The following is an 18,285-nucleotide window of genomic DNA, read 5'->3' as shown; positions in this document are numbered from 1 at the left end:
TGGCTAGCTGCAAGAACAGAGAGAACCCTATGGGTAAAGCAAGCAGTGAGAGCGATATATGCGAGGCTTTTCAGTTGAGCTGGGAGCAGCGCTGCGGGCAGAAATGATCGATTGTTACACTTTTCATATCCAATTTTTCTGGTTGGCTGGTGTGCTGGAAAACATCAGCTACAGCAACAGCTACAAGCACTAATTTTGTGATATTGCTATCTCTTTCTTCGCAGCAAAGCTTGCAAAGTCCAGTCTCATAAGACTATTACAAAAAAATTTAGTTCAACACGTTTATGAGATTAAAAGTAGGAAAACACAATTATTAAAAAGCCATTTGTACGAAAGATGTACGCGCCAGCTTGTTTCCCAAAAATAAAATTTTTAATCTGATTGCTTGTTTGCAGAATATAAATATTTTATTACCCAGCAGTACTGTACTCCTTAATTTTTCGAGATTTGCCGAAATGCAATCATTGCTGCAGCCACATTTTTTGCAATTCATTTTTTACGATTACGGCAACATGCAAGCCACAATGCAACATACGCTGGGAAAGGATATTATAGAATTGAGAAAATGTTTGTCATCCCAGGCTCCGTAGGTATCAGGATCGAGATAAATATACACAATATACTAATAATATACATGAATATGTCTAAAACATATCAATTTGAAAAAAGGTCTTTATAAATTTCGTTATATCTTCATACTAAATTAACGAAATAGGGTAACAAAAGCCTATGCGCGCATCATGTCTAAAATACCAGCAACACTGCGACTGTTTTTTTTTTGTTGAACTATTTTGTTTAAACCTTGTTTTAGTCAAAATACAATAAAAGCAAGGACTAAAAACTAACGAATTTTGTAGAAAATTTATTCATCAATGGCCTAAAATTATGAGGCCAAAACTAAGGGTTTAAGTTAGACAGAATTATTCAACGGAATCTCTAAATTGAGCAATATGAACGACTATCCTTTCGTTTTTTTGTCTTGACCTATTTCGCTAAAACCTTTTTTGTTTGACCTATTTCGCTAAAAACCTTTGTTAGACAAAATCCAACTAAAGCAAGTGTTTAAAATAAGCCAGTCAATTAGAAAATTGGTTAATTAATCGTATAAAAAAATGTGGGCATGGCTGAGGGTTTTATCTAGCTAGTAATATTCCACGGAAGATCAAAAACGAGTAATATGTAAAATATAACTTGAATTCGTCAGTACATTTACGGTATATTTTTTTAATCAGACGGTATGTTTCGGTATATTTCTGAGGGGCGGACGGTATATTTTATTGACAAGTCCGCGGTCACACTGTAAGTATCACAATTACAGTTCAGTGGTGAAGTGACAAGCAAAAATACGAAAATGGTTCTTGAAAGTACTATGATATGGTAAAATAATGTTTAATCATTGATAAACCATATGCAGAAAGAAGACGGATTAACGAAACCAAACCCCTGTTTGTATTTTCAGCTTTGATAACAGCGATTACCAACGCAATGGTGACTATTTTCCTACACGTCTGAACGTCCAAAAGGATGGAATCAATCTCGTTTGTCTCACTAAACTGAGATCCAATCCAGAGAATAATGTTGGACTAATGACGTTGTCGAAGTGAGTATTGCGTGGCCGATGGTTTGAAAAGCGCTCTTTATTGTTTCATTTATTAATTTAGTACCGTGGAAGTGCTGGCTACTCTGACAAGCGACGTGGGGCGGATTTTGTCCAAAATGCATCTCATCCAACCAAAGGGTGAGATAAACCTTCTGACCGGGATCCGCATAGCCCATTTGGTGTTGAAGCATCGTCAAGGCAAAAACCATAAGATGCGTATTGTCGTCTTTGTTGGCTCTCCCATTTGTCACGAAGAAGGAGACCTTGTGAAGCAAGCTAAACGCCTGAAGAAAGAGAAGGTGAATGTTGACATTGTTAGCTTCGGCGATCATGGCAATAACAACGAGACGCTGACTGCTTTCATCAACGCATTGAACGGCAAAGACGGTACTGGATCGCACTTGGTTAGTGTTCCTCGCGGATCTGCCCTGTCTGAAGCTCTGTTGTCGTCGCCCATTATTCAGGGAGAAGATGGATTGGGTGGTGCCGGCTTGGGAGGAAACGTGTTCGAATTCGGAGTTGATCCCAACGAAGACCCGGAACTGGCTCTTGCTTTGCGTGTGTCAATGGAGGAGCAACGTCAACGTCAGGAAAGTGAGCAACGTCGTGCTAATGCTGATAGCACAGCACCAGCTGGTGTCGAAGCTGCTGCTACCGCGGGGCAGCCCAAAGTTGAAAGCGGCGCAGGAAACGCCGAGGCGAATTCGGAGGAAGCTATGTTGCAACGGGCCTTGGCACTGTCCACTGAGACCCCTGAAGATAACTTGCCAGATTTTGCCAACATGACCGAAGAAGAACAGATCGCCTTTGCCATGCAAATGTCCATGCAAGATGCTCCAGATGATAGCGTTACCCAGCAAGCAAAGCGCCCAAAAACTGAAGAAACCAATGCCCCTATGGATGTGGACGAGGACTATTCGGAGGTAATTGGCGACCCGGCCTTCTTGCAGAGTGTGCTAGAGAATCTTCCTGGGGTAGATCCCCAATCCGAGGCAGTGCGCGATGCTGTTGGCTCACTGAACAAAGACAAGGACAAAAAAAATGAGGAAAAGGATAACCAAAAGAAATAAAACACACCATTTCATAAGCACAATTAAATTTTATAAGTTTCTTTGCCCATTAAAAAAATCATTCGAAAGCTTGTTAAATTGAAAAAAGCGAAGTGAAAATATATTTACATACTTAAACACACAATAAGTAGAAGAAGTTCCCATTGTGACTGCAAGTATTGGGTTTGCGGACCAAAAATCTGCTATTTCTGAATTACCTTCATCGACATAATATTATTGTCCAATTGGTATAAGTTCTAATCCTGTGGCAATAGTTTAAAGCACTTTTGCAGAGAGCGCCTCCTTGTGTTGATGGTTGATAGCTTAAAAGCAAATTAATTGCTTGATCAAATTAAATGTACAGCCAATTAGACGACATTAAACAGTTTTTTGTTGCTCAGCACAAAAATAAAACCAAATGCAAGACTTTCTATGGCAAATACTCTGACCCTTTGGTACAGATTTATTGGCAAAATAGTCGCTATGGTCATATTCATAGCCAAATTAAGGTCAAAGCAAAGCCAATAGCCTAACAATTTAAGAATTATAGTAAATTAAATTAAACTATTCATTAAACAAGTTTTAACCTTAATAGCACTAGTGCCAAAGGAAACCAAATAGAAAAAAGTTTTGTAATTATGGCAAAGTCTACGGAAGTATTCTTTATCAGAGTACATATGTAGTTAGAAAGACAGTGTTGAAGATGAAAATGAAAGTGATGCCTAGTCGGAGGGAACGGGACAGAGATACATACGAGCAAGACTGATGGGGGCACTGGATTCAACCTCACCAGAGAGAAGTTTGTGGAGAAAACAAATTCCATGGCAAATCCTTCGGCTTTTAAAAGGTGCAGCCGACTTTCGCAAGAAGGATGATTTCCACGGGGGGCAAAGATAAGAAATTGTCTTTGTACAGACTCAAGCTTATCTTGCAATTTAAGGTAGTGCGGATAAGAGGAACATAAACTAGTTTTGTGGTATAGGAATCAGTGAATTCCTTAGACAATCTTTTGATAAACCCAAGAAATCCTTTGCAGATGTGGGAATTAAAGCATCAATTAGTTAAAAAGATAATACACAAGTCGTTACAGACGTTTAAAGAAAGCAATTTTAAGAGGAAAAAGTTTTATTAAACACCAATTAGTGAGAGCGTCAAGATCAGATTGAAGCATAGCTAGCAAAAAACGGTCAACACTTTTTCCCTTTGCTGTCTCGTCACTGACAAAACAGAAAAAGACCACGCTGACACGGTGTCTCACTGAAAGTGTCAACCGTTATTTGCGAGGTCTGGATTGAAGAAATAGCGGCGACGGGTTCACTATAGGAAAAACATAGCTTGACTTAATGAGCATACATTGCGATTCGGGAATAAGTTAAAACACTATTCTGACACATATCTGTAGAATATTAAAAATTCATGGTTAAATTCAATCTATTTCCCTTTATTCATGTGGCATAGGAGCACCATTACTATATTGATACTTTTCAAGGAAAGGAATCATAATATTAGATCATCGAATTACTTTCCGCCCTTGTAATCACGGATGTGATATAGAACCCAGCCAGGAATAAACAGAGCCGCTGCGCACATGCCACCGCCCAGAATCACTTTCTCCTGCAAGGAAACATATTATTTATATCGTATATTTTCTTTACCAGACATCTAGTTATGCAACCAAGTGCGAATACTTACAGCCTTTGAGATATGCTGTGTTGGTGGGCCGGAAACCACGGATTGGCATCGGCTCTGCATGGCATTACGGATGGCCGGAACCAAAAGACGAGCAGCACTATTTTGGAACATATTTATTTATTTTTTTGTTCAAAACCTCGGCCGAAAATCAATTTATGTTTCTAGTGTGACGTATATCGATAAGAAATCGAACTTAGCCCACCTAACCCCCTCTATTTAAGCAGTTCAACGACTTGAGGTGAATGGCAGAAAATATTACTGATTGTAAATTCTTCTTGTAGATCCTTGCCTTGCCTTGCCATATTTCCTCTGAACATAAAAAAACCCCGAAATCTTTCACCTGAAATTTTCATTATTTTCGGTGAAATACTAAAATACCCCCTTGGTCTACAATGGGTTAATCTTTCTCCGACAAGGATTGAAAACCATATTCCTCCATTGTAATATTCGATTTAATATTACTAGGACTTTCATACCTGAACACATAATTTTATCAAATTAATGAACCTATTTTCTACTTGACTGGTTTGTTTGAAATACCTGCTTTTATTGCATTCTTCGTAAAAAAAGGTTTTAGCGAAAATGGTCAAACAAAAATGACGAAAGAGGATCGTCGTTCCTATTGTTCAATTTTGATATTCCGTTGAATAATGCTGGCTTACTAAAACCCTGAGCCATGCACACATAGTTTTATTCTATTGATGAATACATTTTCTACAAGATTAATGACTTTTAAGTACTCGCATGTATTGTATTTTGACTAAAATACGGTTAAAGCAAAAATGTTCAACAAAAAAAGTTGTCTAATCAATGTTGCTGGTATTTGAAGACATGTTGCTGGTTCGGAGTATTGCCATTTGTGTACCCTATTTCGTAAATTTGATATGACGCAACTTTTGAGACTCTAAGAATGCATTTTTGACGATTTTAATTGGCCGAAAGAAAAATTGAAAAAATCGCAATGCTCTTCTTATAAGCTCATCGTGTAGTGCAGTGGAATAAGACCATTGTGAATTAAATGAAGTGAGAATTATGTGGCTACACTACGACTTAAGCGAACAGAGTGGCAACGCCTGCACCAGCTGTTTTGGGTCCCATGTCTGTCATGTGATATTCATTGCTCGAGAAAATCTTTCGCGATCGGAGTTTTGTGCCTTTTTTATTATTTTCATTCCATTCGACTAAATAGCCTAGTCTTCAAAATGACTGTTCCTGATTATGTGCCTCCCTTGGTCATCACCTGCATTTGGGGATTCATTGGCATCATCTGCCCCTTCTTTGCTCGTGGCCCAAACAAAGGGTAAGACATAACATAAACTATATCAAACAAATCAACCAACATATATGTTTTCAGAGTGACTCAATGCTGCCTTATGCTAACCGCAGTAACATGTTGGCTGTTGTAAGTATTTTTAGCCCTAGTATGCTCAAAGTAACGTTAACATACGCGTAATCCATCGATCTGCTAAATTTTAATGTTTTGCTACATCATTGATTGACATTGCAGTTGGCTGTGCTGTTACATGACGCAGCTGAACCCTCTGATTGGCCCCAAATTGAGCATGAATGAAATCATGATTATGGCCCGCGAATGGGGAAACGAGATCAAAGACACAATGGATGTCGCTGTGTAAAATAATTATTTCACACATGTTTTGTTATTACATTTTATGTTCTTGCATTCTTTATAATTAATTTCGTTCAAATCATACAATAAAAGGTATTATCAAAGTATGCGAAAATTCCAAGGTCTTACATCTTATATCATTGAATACGACTTGCACTTTACCTGAACAAATGCTATACCTTTACAAAAGATATTTTGTTTGACCTAGAAGCCTGCAACCATGAAAAGGACGCATTTACGAACACATACATTTAATATATGTACATATTGTGACTACAGCCTGGTCCATATGGCTTTTAATGGTCACGAGACCTCTTTTTTCCACTCTCAGTATAGAATTCTGAACTTGCATGATCAGATAACGAGATTTCACTTGTTTGCAAGTTGGATTCACTATACTTTTCCAACTCTGTTAAATTGTATCATAAGCAAAAAGTTCCAAAAGTTCCGATTTTTGCGGTTGCAGTTTTTAGAGCGCATTTATTGCAATATTTCAGCCTTATTACAAGTTTTTTCTGGACCTTTGTATCCATCAAGCTCTGCTCGCCCTATCCCAACCAGTGCTTCGGAGCCCACGTTTAGTTTAAATATGTATAGACCCGTTCTTCACCATCGTTTCGTTATCCCGACTCAGAGCCAAATATATAACTACTTGACCTACGACTTCTGTTGTAATGAAATAAAACTACATATTCTGTAATAAGTTATTTATTTAGTAACTATGCAGTATAGTATGTATACATCAGTTTGAATAAATGACGACTAAAATGTATAATATTTTCTATATGCATTGCTAATATTATTACATTATCGAAATGTTTATTTACACTTGATTACTAATAAAATGTACAATTTTCTTAATTTATTTAAACAATAAAAAGGAAGAAACCAAAAGAACAAAAGAAGTGAAATCAAATTAAAAGTGGTACAGAAAGAAAGAAAATATGAAACAATGGCATATCAACTAAAAGCGTTTGACTAATATTTACAGACAATCCCATAAGATATACTTTTTACTTAATTTCTACCGCCAGGGCTAGGGCCAGGCCAGATCCACCTTCTCACACATACAAACACTCGTGCCAATTATATTGCCGAGAACATAGAAATGGCTGTTAGTCGTGATGGCTTGTCAAAGGCGAATGAATGAAGCAAAACATTTTAGCGCAGCTATGTGTTTGCAGAACTTGTGGATGTCGGATTTGCTGAGGGCGGAGGAGCAGGTGCTTTTAAATTAGTTGGAAGCTGTGCAGCAGGAGGTGCTGAAAAGTATGTCGTAGTAGCTGGAACGTTTGTGCTTAAAGCTGTAACCAATATAGAGGTAGAGTAGATCCATTGTCGGTTAAAATGTTGACACACACACACGTCATAAATAATTCTTACATTGGCGCAGAGATTTTTGAAATTTTTCGTATTCCACATAGTGTTTCAAACGCAGTTCGTCCTCTTCGATGAGCTGTCTCTGGCGTAACAGCAACAACCGCTGATGTTGATTGGTGCCCAAGCGTGTGTTACACAATTGGTTGACCAATGAGTCCAAATTATGCTTTATATCCTGCAAGAAATGTAAATTAGTAACGTCTCAGTAAAACGCCGCACTACGTGGCTCTTACAGATTGTATATCGCTCGGCAATAAATGGGGATGCGTTGCAGCTAGAGAAACAGGCTCTTCGGTAACTGGAATACGGAAGAAATAAATAACAGAATGTATCAAAATACAAATGAGGTTGGGGGCTTACGCTTACCTTCACCGGGAGATACATTAAAAAGCGGCTGCATAACATGTTGCAACGGCTGCGAGGGTTGCTGTGATCCCATCAAATTCGCCTGCTGCAACAGATGATTGGGAACACCAGCATGAAAGCCTTGTTGTGTCGCTCCGCAATTAGCATTCTGCTGATTATACATGCCTGCAACATTCTGTTGCGGCTGCTGCATATGAGTTTGCATTTGCAGCTGCTGCTGCTGCTGTTGCTGTTGTGTTACCATCTGGTGCTGGGCTGACTGCATTGACTGCATGGCCGAAAGCTGTTGCTGCATTCCCGGAGACATGCCCACAACCTGAGGCTGTAGGGCATGAAGCTGATTCTGCTGCATTTGGATGAACTGTTGCGGTGCATGATTTTGTTGTGTTGCAGGCAGCGAGAACTGTTGGGAACCCTGCTGTTGCAGTATCATTGGTTGCTGTTGTGTCATAATTGGTTGCTGATGCGCCACCGACTGCTGCTGAAGAGTGTTCATCATCTGAGGATGGACACTGGATGGTGTCTGTTGTGGCATATTAGGATGCACAAGTTGTTGCTGCTGCTGCTGTGGGGGATGACCTTGTGAATGAATGCCGGAGAGCGTCACTTGTGTGCCGTTTTGTGTCAAGACTTGTGGCACTACGTTCACGCCGCTGTTAACCATACTTTTCGCAGAAGGATGCATCTGCTGCTGTGGCTGCTGTTGGTAAATCAACTGAATTCCGTTAATGGCCAGTGGAACATTTTGTATGGGCGAGCTAATAAGTTCTGTGGGTGTATTCACCATACTGCCGTTTTGCACAGAGCTATTTGTGGCATTATTTTGCAGCTGGCCCTGCCCACCAGGGCCCAAAGCCGACGACAAATCGATCTTTAGTTGATTCTGCAAACTTTCCTCAGCGGCAGCTAAAGTTTTCTGCTCTTGTACTCGACTGACACTAAACCGGGACACTTTACGGGAACTTGGGTGTGTTGCTGCTGCCTCATCAGCAGCTGGCTTTGGTACCGCCGTCAATGTTGCATTTTGTGGCTGCTGTGGCTGTAAATATTAATTCAAAGTGTCACAAAAGTATGAAGCCAATTAATTATTCAACTCTGTGCGGTCTCTCTTACCTCTTCTGCATTGTCAGTGTTCCGCAACGCTGCCAATTTCTTTTCTAGATCTGCTATAGAGTTTTGATTCAGCGATCCGTTGCTGGGATTTCTTTGCGGCACATCATTGCTGCTGCTTACACAAATGGACGTGTTGCACGCCTTGTCCAAACTTCCCTGCTTTGAGAGATGCTTCTCAACTGTTGTGCCGGCGACAATAATACCAGTATTGGACGCTTCAGTTGGTGTGGGATCTGTACTAGTAGCGGGTCCTTCAATAATGGAGGAGGTATTTCCATGCAACTGAATATCGGATCCCATGCTGTTGTCCATGGAAGCACGTCGAGAATTGTATACAGAAGAGCCAGAAGCATTTTGACCAATTGAAGTTGTGGATCCACTAGCGCCCACAGGATTATTCGATTTGTTTATCTAATCAAAGAACAAGTTTAAAAAAGATATAAAAATATTGGAGCTATTCACTTACTAAATCTTGTGTCTGCTGCTGGCCTGTAGAGGCCGTTAAAGATGAAATAGCTGGCGATGCCTGGTGTGCGGTACGGTTACTGATGGAAGCCACCACAGCGGAGGCAAACGCGTGTGCATGTGTAATATTCTCCAGTTCGATCTTTAATTGCTCTAATGTGTTGGCTGCTACGGTTCCTGCGCCAGTTCCTTGCGTTGTTGATAGCTGCCCAGCAGATTTATCCTTGGGCTTCTCCATTTCAACTGCCTTCTCTTGGTGACTGTTGTCCTCCGCAGGCCCTGTCATCGTTCTATTAGGCATATCAAACGTAATCTTGACACCGCTCAAGTCTCCAAGGCTCCTGGTGTGCTTCAGGTCCTCTTGGATGTTTAAGTGCCGATTCAATGGCAGGTTCAGGCTTCGTGGCGTTGAAGTCCCACCAGCCGAGTCCAACAGCTTTTGCATTCGAGTTATGGCATGACCTCGTGCGATAAGTTGGACACTCTGTGAGTTATCTTTGGCCAGTGCATCGCCCAGCGTATTCAGCATATCGTTACCCGTTGGCGTTATGTTATTATCAGGCATGTAGTCAATCGATAGGGACGTGTATTCAGAAGCTGTGCTTGTTTTCCGTGACACCGAACCGGATCCGATGGTCACGTCATTGCTGCCATTGTGTGCATCCCGCGACGCCGTTGAAGAGGATGACATCGTTGAAGCTGTATTTGGTGGCGTCCCAATGTTCGTCGGATGCTCCACATTTGCCAGCATCGAAGTTTGCGATCTAGCTTCGCTAGTCAGATTCGTTGTGTTCGTCGTTTCAGTGGCTCCTCCTCCTCCTCCTGCGCCTCCTCCTCCACCTCCGCCGCCAGATGGCAAATTCTCAATTCCATGTATAGTCGGTTCAAACATCTTGGTAATGTCGCTGGCTGTTTCATCCCGCTAAAAGATGGGTCGTGTCAAATATAGATAGACAGATACGCATGTGAATCAATGTGAATCAAGCTCAAAATACACTGGTGCAAATATTTAGAAAATTAAAAACTCTTCTAATGTGAAATGGTAACCGAAATAAGTGAAATAAGACAACCCCTGAAATCTTAAAAGAAACATAAGATCAAAAACTGTTTTGGGGAAGGTACTCGTAAACTTTTATACCGTTCGTCCGTTAATATTTCCGTTTCAGTCTACTATTCTATTATGTAGGTACATACATATATGATTCGTTTCTTTTTGGCTTCAATTAAAGGCTCTCGTAATGTTACATATATCCTTAAGCTGTTGCTCATTTAAAACTAGCCTTTCAATACCCCTGCAGATCGAGATGATGGTTTGAGGATTTCTTTGTCACCTTCGGAATACTATTGTCATCCGATTTGGGTTCTTTTTCAGCTGCACATAATATGTTCCGATCGTTACTATGAACGTAATTCAGCTGAGAGATCAACACGGAACAAGAAAATGTATATATCTATCTATGGGATCGGAGATGCTTGGATACTATGTGGCGATAGATTTAAGATTGGATGCTATGAAGTTTTCATGTGCCATAGTTTTGTTATTTGCATATGCCAGAGGTGGGCACGATTTCTGAACTTGGGAGCATTCCAAAGATGAGGAAAAACGTATAGGGGACACTCGAGTCGAGCGTTGTGACATGTATTCTGTTTTTGCATTCGCAGACAATTTTCCTCGACAGTATTTATTTTGTTTTAATATTGTCAGGTATTTTCTTTTTCACTTTTCGCTCGTGCATCTGGCTGGCGTAGGTTGTCATTTTAATTAATTTGAATCGACCGAACTCATTTAATAAAGCTATACATATAGCATCATCTTGTAATAGGATTGCATTGTGATATACTTCCGTCCAGTCAAAAGTCATTTCTGTACATTCACAAAATTATAGAAAACACAAATGTTCTTTTCATTATCTTATAAGCCTTGAAAATAAAAGTAAATGTCCTGATAAGTGAAATCATTTTAGCTATAAAATATAATATATATTTTATGTTTACATAAGCCCAGTGCACTTAACACTTACAGATCTATGTCTTTGGTGTGACCTAAACGTGGAACGCTGTCGAGTTAGAGACGCGTGACGGACCTGTTTTGTTATAGTAGAGATAGACAATCAAAAAACATGGATTTATCTGGACAAATATGAAACATTAAATTGATTCAAAATGGATTAAAACTTAAAGCTCTTTGAAGCTTCGGTTAAAAATTCGAACTAAAAGTTAATGCACTAATTAGAAAGGACTGGATATATGACTACCGTCTTACGCTAATTCTGAAACCTTTGATTCGAGTATAAGATTTGAATGCTTAAATGGTTTGAATGGAGGTCCCACTATCAGTTCTGATTAAATAAAGGTCGTGCAGTTGATCTTTAAACATTCTTCTGTCCGATCGAACAGTATGAAAGTCAGCTTTTGTATTGGCGTGTTTTGTTTTTTCTTAGAAGAACTTTGAACAAACATGTTTGCTTGCGTATGAAGTACAAGATTTTGGATATAAAAAATTGTATAAGATATTTTTGGTTCGCTAACGGGTGTTTTTTCATTTATTCTGTCTGAAAAAATTAAGAATTGCAGGTTCGAAAGTAATTTTTAAATCGAATGATCATCGACAGAGCGGTGTGATACTTTGAATTTAGAAAACGAGAAGCAACTTTGCTTTTTTGTCTAAATCCATCTGCTCTGCAGCATTTTGGAAGCCTTCGCTATAAGAAGGAAAAAACCCTTCATAAACCTCAAAATGGTAATGTCGCAGAGGAGAGCTCTGTAATAGTGGGTCCTTCCATGAACGTGATAGGCAATTCTTAGATCCTCCCACATTTCCATGGGATTCACTTGTACTCTGAAAATAATGGTTTTTGTTCGGAAAGCCAAGTACCTTTTCAATATTGCGGCGATAATTAGTTGGTATTGGAATTTGATTGGGATTCTGTTTGACCTGGTCAACAATTTCATTAATCATTTCCACAAATACTGTGCTTTGACAATTTGAAAGCAAATCTTGGGCGATCTGAAAGACAAAAGATTCGCTTAGTGGACTGTTAGGGGTAAGCGTCAGCTGCTCTTACCAATTTATTGGCAATTTCAACGGGATTCACATCGCCAATGTCGAACTTAAATGTTATGGTCTTTAGCTTGTTCTCCATGTGGCAGTTGATGACGCTACCCTCATCGACACTGGTGACACTTAATTTCGGTATCCGTTCATTGCCGCTCCGATTGGAGCGCTTTGGTTTTTGGGAGCGAGCGGCGCTCTGTTGCCTTTGCTGTTTCTCTGCTTCCGTGGATAATTGTTGATCAACTCTTGTCTCAAGATTCAACTGAAGATTTAGACTGTTTGGTGCCACACCAGTTTCAGAGGTAACAGCTTGTTCCTGGCTTACAGACTGTGCCTGTGTGTTTGCTGGCTGAATCTGCATGTGCATCTGTTGCTCTGTTAGTTGCTGTTGCTGCTGGTGAGCCATCGACTGTGCTTGCTGCTGCTGCTGCTGCTGCTGCTGCTGCTGCTGACTGAGCAGGAGCTGTTGTAATTGTTGCTCCAAGGGCAATGATAGTTGTATCGGCTGCATAAATTGTGGTTGCTGCACGGAGACTGTCGCAAATGTAGCATGTTGCTGTTGTTGCGGCTGCTGCTGTTGAACCTCACCAAGTGCCATTTGACCACTTGGAGGGGCCATCTGCTGGCCCTGTTGGTACGGCTGCTGCTGCTGCATTGTTGGGGCTACAGATGTAGGTACCTGCATTTGTACTTGTAATTGCATGGGAACCTGCTGTTGCGGAGCCATTACTTGCGCTCCAGAAAGAAGTTGTTGATGTTGTTGCTGCGGCTGGGGTGCTAGAGAATGATATTGCTGATGGACAAACTGCTGTTGCTGCTGCTGCTGCTGTGTCTGCTGTAGTTGCTGATTCTGTTGCAGTTGCTGATTCTGTTGAAGTTGTTGGTTCTGCTGCATTTGCTGATTCTGTTGCAGTTGTTGTTGCGTCTGCTGTAGCTGTTGCTGCGTCTGTTGCAGTTGTTGGCTCTGCTGCAGTTGTTGGTTCTGTTGCAGTTGCTGTAGCTGTGCAATTTGCTGCTGAAGAATCTGCTGCTGTTGATGGTTCTGAGAGGAGGCCGCCTGCTGCACTTGCTGCTGTTGAAAGGATTGTTGATGTACCTGAATTTGTGGGTGGGGCTGGGACATCGGCTGTTGCTGTTGCCCCTGTCCTTGTTGCTGGGATGGATGCAGGGTATATTGATGCTGTTGTGGTTGTGTATGCGGAATTTGTTGCATTGAAACCTGAGCCTGCTGCTGCTGAAAATATTGCTGAGTCTGTTGCTGTTGCTGTTGTACCAAATCAGAAGGCTGCACAATCGTTTGCATTAGCTGCTGCAGCTGTTGCTGCAACTGAGGAATTTGGTGACTTTTTTGCTGTTCGCCCCCCATTGGCTGTTGCTGCTGCTGCTGTTCATGTTGCTGCGGAGCCATCACAGATTGCATGGATTGCTGAGACGGCACCTGCTGCAACTGAACTTGTTGAGGTAATTGCTGTGCCAGCATCTGTTGCTGTGCGACTTGTGCTTGCTGCTGCTGCTGGCTGACGTTGACATGTGCCTCAGCTATGTTTGACTGCTGCACCATTTGATGTTGTTGTGGCACTACTATATGGGGCGCTACATTGGGTTGCTGTTGTTGTTGTTGTTGCTGACTGCCTGTTGGTGAGAGGACCTGCACCTGCACCTGGCTGTTGGCAATGTCCTGTATCAAGTTGTTTGCATTTTGGTATGATGCCAGCTGTGGATTCTGTATATAATGCACTGTTGACTTTTGCTGCATGGATATTGCTGGCGAGGCCAGAGGCACTTGGATCGATGGCTGCTGTTGACTGCCGCTTGCCTGAATCGATGTGTTCGATCGGTTTGGAATATTTTGCGGATCAACGCTGTTTGTGGACAGAGCCAGGCTGGTTTCGGAGTCGGTGTTTAGCAGGTCGTACTTCAGTTGCAGCCGTTGATTCCATTTGACTCCATCCTCCTCATCCTCAGAGTCCTCTTCATCCTCCTCATCCTCATCGACATTGGTGGGGAGGCTCTCGCGTTGCTTCTGCAGGGCTAGTTTCTCCAAACGAGACTTCTCGTTCTGCAGTTTGATTTGCGTTTGACGCTGAGCCCGTTCCTTGAGTAGCGACACAACCTGAACCTTCAGAAGGCGTGCAACGGCACGGGAGTCGTCCTCTGAGATAATATTCTCCTTCATCATTTCCTGGGCAATCTTCTCGTAGTCGTCGCTCGTTATATTATATTCAAATTGAATCGCCTCGTTCTCCTTATGTCGGGATGAACGCTTCTTTGGGTCCAGGAATCGCAATCGGAACTCTATGATGCAAATGCTGGGATCGGAGAGAAACTGTTCGGAGGCCGTTGGCTCAACACGAATTCCAATATCCTCGTCAAAGAACTCCGACTCCAGGAGTTCGTTGCAGCTGGGGCGATCTTCTTTCTTCAGCTCAATGCATCGTTCGATGATGTCCCTCACATTGGGATCCTCCACCTTGGCCAGAGCGGCTGGCTTTATGCCGGAAATTACCTTCTTGTATATCTGGGCTGGTCCCTTGCACTCGCTATACGGATATTCCGATATTGCCATCTCCAACATGCACATGCCGAACGCATAGACATCTACCGATTCATCATAGTGCTCTTCGTACATTTCGGGGGCCATGAACTCGGGGGTGCCGATCACAGACTTAGCATGCGAACGATTCTTAAGTGTGGCCAGACCCAAGTCGCCGATCTTAACGCTACCCGTGGTGCCGGTTATAAATATATTATCACATTTCAAATCACGATGAATTATAGGAAATTGACGAGTATGCAGAAAGTTGAGGCCCTTCAGGATCTGACGGCACCATGACTTCAATACCTTTGGGTGTATCTTTTTGAAACGTTTTAAATAGCTACAAAATAAACACACCAGTTACGTTACACGATACGCATCAGAATAAAGCACTCTTACGATTTCAATGTCCCGGATAACATCAGCTCTGTGACTAGTACAATATTCTTTTTACGGCCGATCGGAAATTCCCAATATGTATAGAATCGTACAATGTTTGGATGCTGAAGTTTCTTCAACATGTCTGCCTCCTCACGGAATCTAGTGCGTTCGCTTTTCTTCACTTGCTTATCCTACAAAACAGAGGGGGTTACGGGGGACTGATGGCTCCTGTTTGATTTTCTTACTTACAAGCAATTCGCACCAGGCAACCGGCACACCTGTCAGCGTGTCCAGGCCACGATAAACGGTCTTAAACGAGCCACGACCGACCTCTTTGTCGTATTTGAAAAAGCGACCGCATGGGGACATGGCCACCGGATCATCATCTTCATCACTTTTACTCTTTGTTATCGATGTGGCGGACGATGTGCTCGAGACCGTCGCTGTGGACGGCAGAAGCGATGCCGATGTGTCCGCCGAGGTTCCAGTTAAACCAGAGCCCTCAGAACTTACCTCGGTATTATCCGACGACCCCTTGACTCCTACATCGTCAATGCTCTTTGGCTTCTTCTCTTTGTGGATCGTCTCGGTATCGTCTTTCTCCTCAACCTGAAAGCCAACACGCTTTACCCCACCTGACTGCTTGTTGGTGGATTTTGATGGCACATCGTCGTCTTCAGTCTTCTTTTTTTCAATTACAAGACTTCGGGACGCCTCGGTAATGATATTCTCAATAATACCAGCCACTTGATGAGCGGTCGCATCTGGGGCATTCGATCGCGTTGGCGTACGGAATTGTTCCTCCAAATGTTCGGCCTCGCGTGACAGCATCTCAATGTTATCATCGTAGTCGCGTGGAAATTCCGTTTCCAGTTCTACAAACTGCAACGGATTGGCATTTCTGGTCGATTGTTCAACATTCTTGCGCACAAATCGCATATTCTGCACAAAATTTGCCGTCAGAGTCGTTGGCGTCGATGACTGTGGTGCCGAGTGTTGTTTGATCAACGACGATGGCTCTATCACCGTGTCAGAGGAAGACTTTCGGGCCTCCATTTTTCCTGTTTTTATTTCAGATGCAACTTTCGAAGACGACTTTTCTTTGCTCAAGTTGCTGCCGCTGCTCGGCATTATGCCACCGCCTTTTTTTGGTTGGTGGTTTTTAATGTCTGAAGTCTCACTTTTTCGCCCGTCCATGATTTCTTCATTGTATTGACCTCTGACCTCTGCTGTAGCTGTGACCTGTGCTTTTTCCAGCTCGCCGTTATTATTGATATTCTCGTTAGTTGCTGTGGTTGTTGTTGGTTCGATTTCGTTTGTATTATTCACTGTTTTGCTGGTTGCGGTATTATTATTACTGGAAAAGTGTCGCAAAAATCGCACTAAAATATTATTTCTGCTCTTCGAAGCTGGTGCATGAAGCCTTGGCCAAGAGGAAGGTGATGATTGCTCCGTATGTGATGATGATGTTGATGCTTCCAACGAAGATAAGTTTTTGCTTGTGTGTGCAGAAAGTGCCGGTGATGGTGCCAGTGCCAGTGCCTCTTGCCTTCGATTGGATTTTCTACTATTAAATGTGTCTTTTAGTTTTATAGTCGGGTTCTTAATTTGCCTTGAGGAGGCAGACTTATTAAACGAACGGTGTCCCGACTTAGTTCCTTGCACAGTTTGCTCCTCGCTAGAAACAGAGGTATTCCTATAAGAAACGAGAAATATAATTGGTTAATGGTTGGTAATGGTAAAACGATGAATCACCTTTGAGGTTGCGTGGTGCAGGAGGAAGTACCATCTTCGCTGATGGAGCTTCCCTTCCGAGCACTGTTTGGGGGTACGACCTCTTGTTGTCGTACAAAGTCACAGAGGGTTTGTCCAATTTTGTATGATTTTCAAACAGAAAAACACCAAGTTTAATCTAAAATGAAAAGCGAACGTGAATAATGTCAATTAATATTTATTCAATAGATACTATTCTTATCCCAATGATTCACCCAGGAAGATCAATTGTTTTCTTGATCCCAAGACCAAAGTTCTTTGTGGGGTCAAATGGGGCAAGACAAGGCGAGGCAACTCTTCATAGAACAATGCAATTGCTCTGGGGCTCTGGTTACGGCACACCAATATATACATATACGCATATGTAAATAAATGCTTGGATGAGTGTGTTCTCGGAATATCTCCCTTAGAGCTGCGGAAAGCAGTTTTTCTTTGCGGTGTATCTTTCATTGAATCATAAGTTCCAATTGCACTTCCATCGCAGATAAGTACATACACATGATTTGTACATATGTTTCTGTTTTATAGTGAATTCATGTGACTGTTTGTGTGTGTACAATGTTTGTTTTTCCATATCAAGTGTGGGAAAAAAGTTCTAGGCTCCAAATGTTTACACAAATATCCAGTTACCAAGTCTCATATTGATCGCAAAACAAAAAAAACTATACGTGTTGGCGAAATGTGCAAGTGTTCACAGGAAATATGTATGTACATATGCTCTTTCCTCTGATTTGCTAAACTCAACAGTTTGCCAGCTTTAAAGACTTTGGTTAATTCACTTATACACATGAATGTACCATTGTACATATATGTGTCCTATGTACATATTTATCAATTATATCCAACTTGACGCATAAAGCATATGCACATACATATGTACATATGTAGGAAAGGGTTATGATGTCATGGCAGACATGTATCACTACACAACTTCTTTAAAAATTTGATTACTGTTACTGTTACTGTTTGGTATTGTTTTTATTGTGTTAAAAGGAACTTCGATGGGTTTTAAGTTTTCATAATATTACACAAATGGATCTGATTTCTGTCCATATGCATTGTGATTGTGTGTTTCCAGTTTGAAGACGGTCACAATATAGTTTTGTGGTGCAAAATATTTATGTAAAATATTAACTAAGTACTTATTTTGCTTAATAATACATTTCTTTCACAAAAAATTTTCCAAAGCAACCTTGATATAACAAATTTTACAATTTTTTGATGTGTGTTGGTGTTTAGTGTTGGAAA

At 41.4% G+C, this 18,285-nt stretch overlaps 4 protein-coding genes across 7 annotated transcripts; 2 read left to right on the top strand and 2 right to left on the bottom strand.

The window, feature by feature from the left end:
- Positions 1-1,268: 1,268 nt before the first annotated feature.
- On the top strand, positions 1,269-2,825 carry LOC108153065 (26S proteasome non-ATPase regulatory subunit 4). Its single transcript, XM_017282845.2, has 3 exons — positions 1,269-1,377; positions 1,460-1,600; positions 1,662-2,825. The coding sequence occupies exons 1-3, from the start codon at positions 1,352-1,354 to the stop codon at positions 2,668-2,670; spliced, it is 1,176 nt and encodes a 391-aa protein (XP_017138334.1). The 5' UTR covers positions 1,269-1,351; the 3' UTR covers positions 2,671-2,825.
- Positions 2,826-4,069: 1,244 nt separating this feature from the next.
- LOC108153066 lies at positions 4,070-4,530 on the bottom strand. Its single transcript, XM_017282846.2, has 2 exons — positions 4,342-4,530; positions 4,070-4,263 (listed from the first exon to the last, which is right to left on the bottom strand). Exons 1-2 carry the CDS (start codon positions 4,450-4,452, stop codon positions 4,168-4,170), a joined length of 207 nt encoding a protein of 68 aa, XP_017138335.1. The 5' UTR covers positions 4,453-4,530; the 3' UTR covers positions 4,070-4,167.
- Positions 4,531-5,432: 902 nt separating this feature from the next.
- Positions 5,433-6,083, top strand: LOC108153555 (V-type proton ATPase subunit e 2). Its single transcript, XM_017283626.2, has 3 exons — positions 5,433-5,641; positions 5,696-5,743; positions 5,849-6,083. Exons 1-3 carry the CDS (start codon positions 5,544-5,546, stop codon positions 5,973-5,975), a joined length of 273 nt encoding a protein of 90 aa, XP_017139115.1. The 5' UTR covers positions 5,433-5,543; the 3' UTR covers positions 5,976-6,083.
- A 766-nt stretch (positions 6,084-6,849) lies between these two features.
- Positions 6,850-18,258, bottom strand: LOC108152107 (serine/threonine-protein kinase WNK1). Of its 4 annotated transcripts, none has more exons than XM_033386365.1 (13): positions 18,180-18,258; positions 17,020-17,176; positions 15,514-16,960; positions 15,283-15,455; positions 12,358-15,223; positions 12,168-12,299; positions 11,314-11,376; positions 9,294-10,214; positions 8,828-9,238; positions 7,715-8,753; positions 7,582-7,646; positions 7,352-7,523; positions 6,850-7,272 (listed from the first exon to the last, which is right to left on the bottom strand). In XM_033386365.1, exons 3-13 carry the CDS (start codon positions 16,459-16,461, stop codon positions 7,139-7,141), a joined length of 6,924 nt encoding a protein of 2,307 aa, XP_033242256.1. In that variant the 5' UTR covers positions 16,462-16,960; positions 17,020-17,176; positions 18,180-18,258; the 3' UTR covers positions 6,850-7,138. The 4 variants fall into 4 exon arrangements, with proteins under 4 accessions (XP_033242256.1, XP_033242258.1, XP_033242257.1 ...); XM_033386367.1 differs by having other exon boundaries at positions 18,230-18,246; XM_033386366.1 differs by having other exon boundaries at positions 18,199-18,219.
- Between the last annotated feature and the right edge of the window lie 27 nt (positions 18,259-18,285).

Source organism: Drosophila miranda, chromosome XR (genome assembly GCF_003369915.1).
Source record: "Drosophila miranda strain MSH22 chromosome XR, D.miranda_PacBio2.1, whole genome shotgun sequence".
Classification (NCBI taxonomy): Eukaryota; Metazoa; Arthropoda; class Insecta; order Diptera; family Drosophilidae; genus Drosophila; species Drosophila miranda.
Note: the sequence above shows the minus strand (reverse complement) of the source record. Positions and strands in the feature narration are given on the sequence as shown.

What these genes read in the sequence shown, in the direction of transcription:
- LOC108153066 (XM_017282846.2), bottom strand. Translation starts at nt 4,452, where the DNA reads ATGTTCCAAAATAGTGCTGCTCGTCTTTTGGTTCCGGCCATCCGTAAT. An exon ending in CACAGCATATCTCAAAGGCT is followed by an intron (nt 4,264 to 4,341) that starts GTAAGTATTCGC and finishes GTTTCCTTGCAG; the next exon opens with GAGAAAGTGATTCTGGGCGG.
- LOC108153065 (XM_017282845.2), top strand. Translation starts at nt 1,352, where the DNA reads ATGGTTCTTGAAAGTACTATGATATG. An exon ending in CTTGAAAGTACTATGATATG is followed by an intron (nt 1,378 to 1,459) that starts GTAAAATAATGT and finishes TTGTATTTTCAG; the next exon opens with CTTTGATAACAGCGATTACC. An exon ending in GGACTAATGACGTTGTCGAA is followed by an intron (nt 1,601 to 1,661) that starts GTGAGTATTGCG and finishes TTATTAATTTAG; the next exon opens with TACCGTGGAAGTGCTGGCTA.
- LOC108152107 (XM_033386365.1), bottom strand. Translation starts at nt 16,461, where the DNA reads ATGGACGGGCGAAAAAGTGAGACTTCAGACATTAAAAACCACCAACCA. An exon ending in AGCAGCAGACACAAGATTTA is followed by an intron (nt 9,239 to 9,293) that starts GTAAGTGAATAG and finishes TTCTTTGATTAG; the next exon opens with ATAAACAAATCGAATAATCC. An exon ending in ACACTGACAATGCAGAAGAG is followed by an intron (nt 8,754 to 8,827) that starts GTAAGAGAGACC and finishes TAATATTTACAG; the next exon opens with CCACAGCAGCCACAAAATGC.
- LOC108153555 (XM_017283626.2), top strand. Translation starts at nt 5,544, where the DNA reads ATGACTGTTCCTGATTATGTGCCTCCCTTGGTCATCACCTGCATTTGG. An exon ending in GCTCGTGGCCCAAACAAAGG is followed by an intron (nt 5,642 to 5,695) that starts GTAAGACATAAC and finishes ATATGTTTTCAG; the next exon opens with AGTGACTCAATGCTGCCTTA. An exon ending in GCAGTAACATGTTGGCTGTT is followed by an intron (nt 5,744 to 5,848) that starts GTAAGTATTTTT and finishes TTGACATTGCAG; the next exon opens with TTGGCTGTGCTGTTACATGA.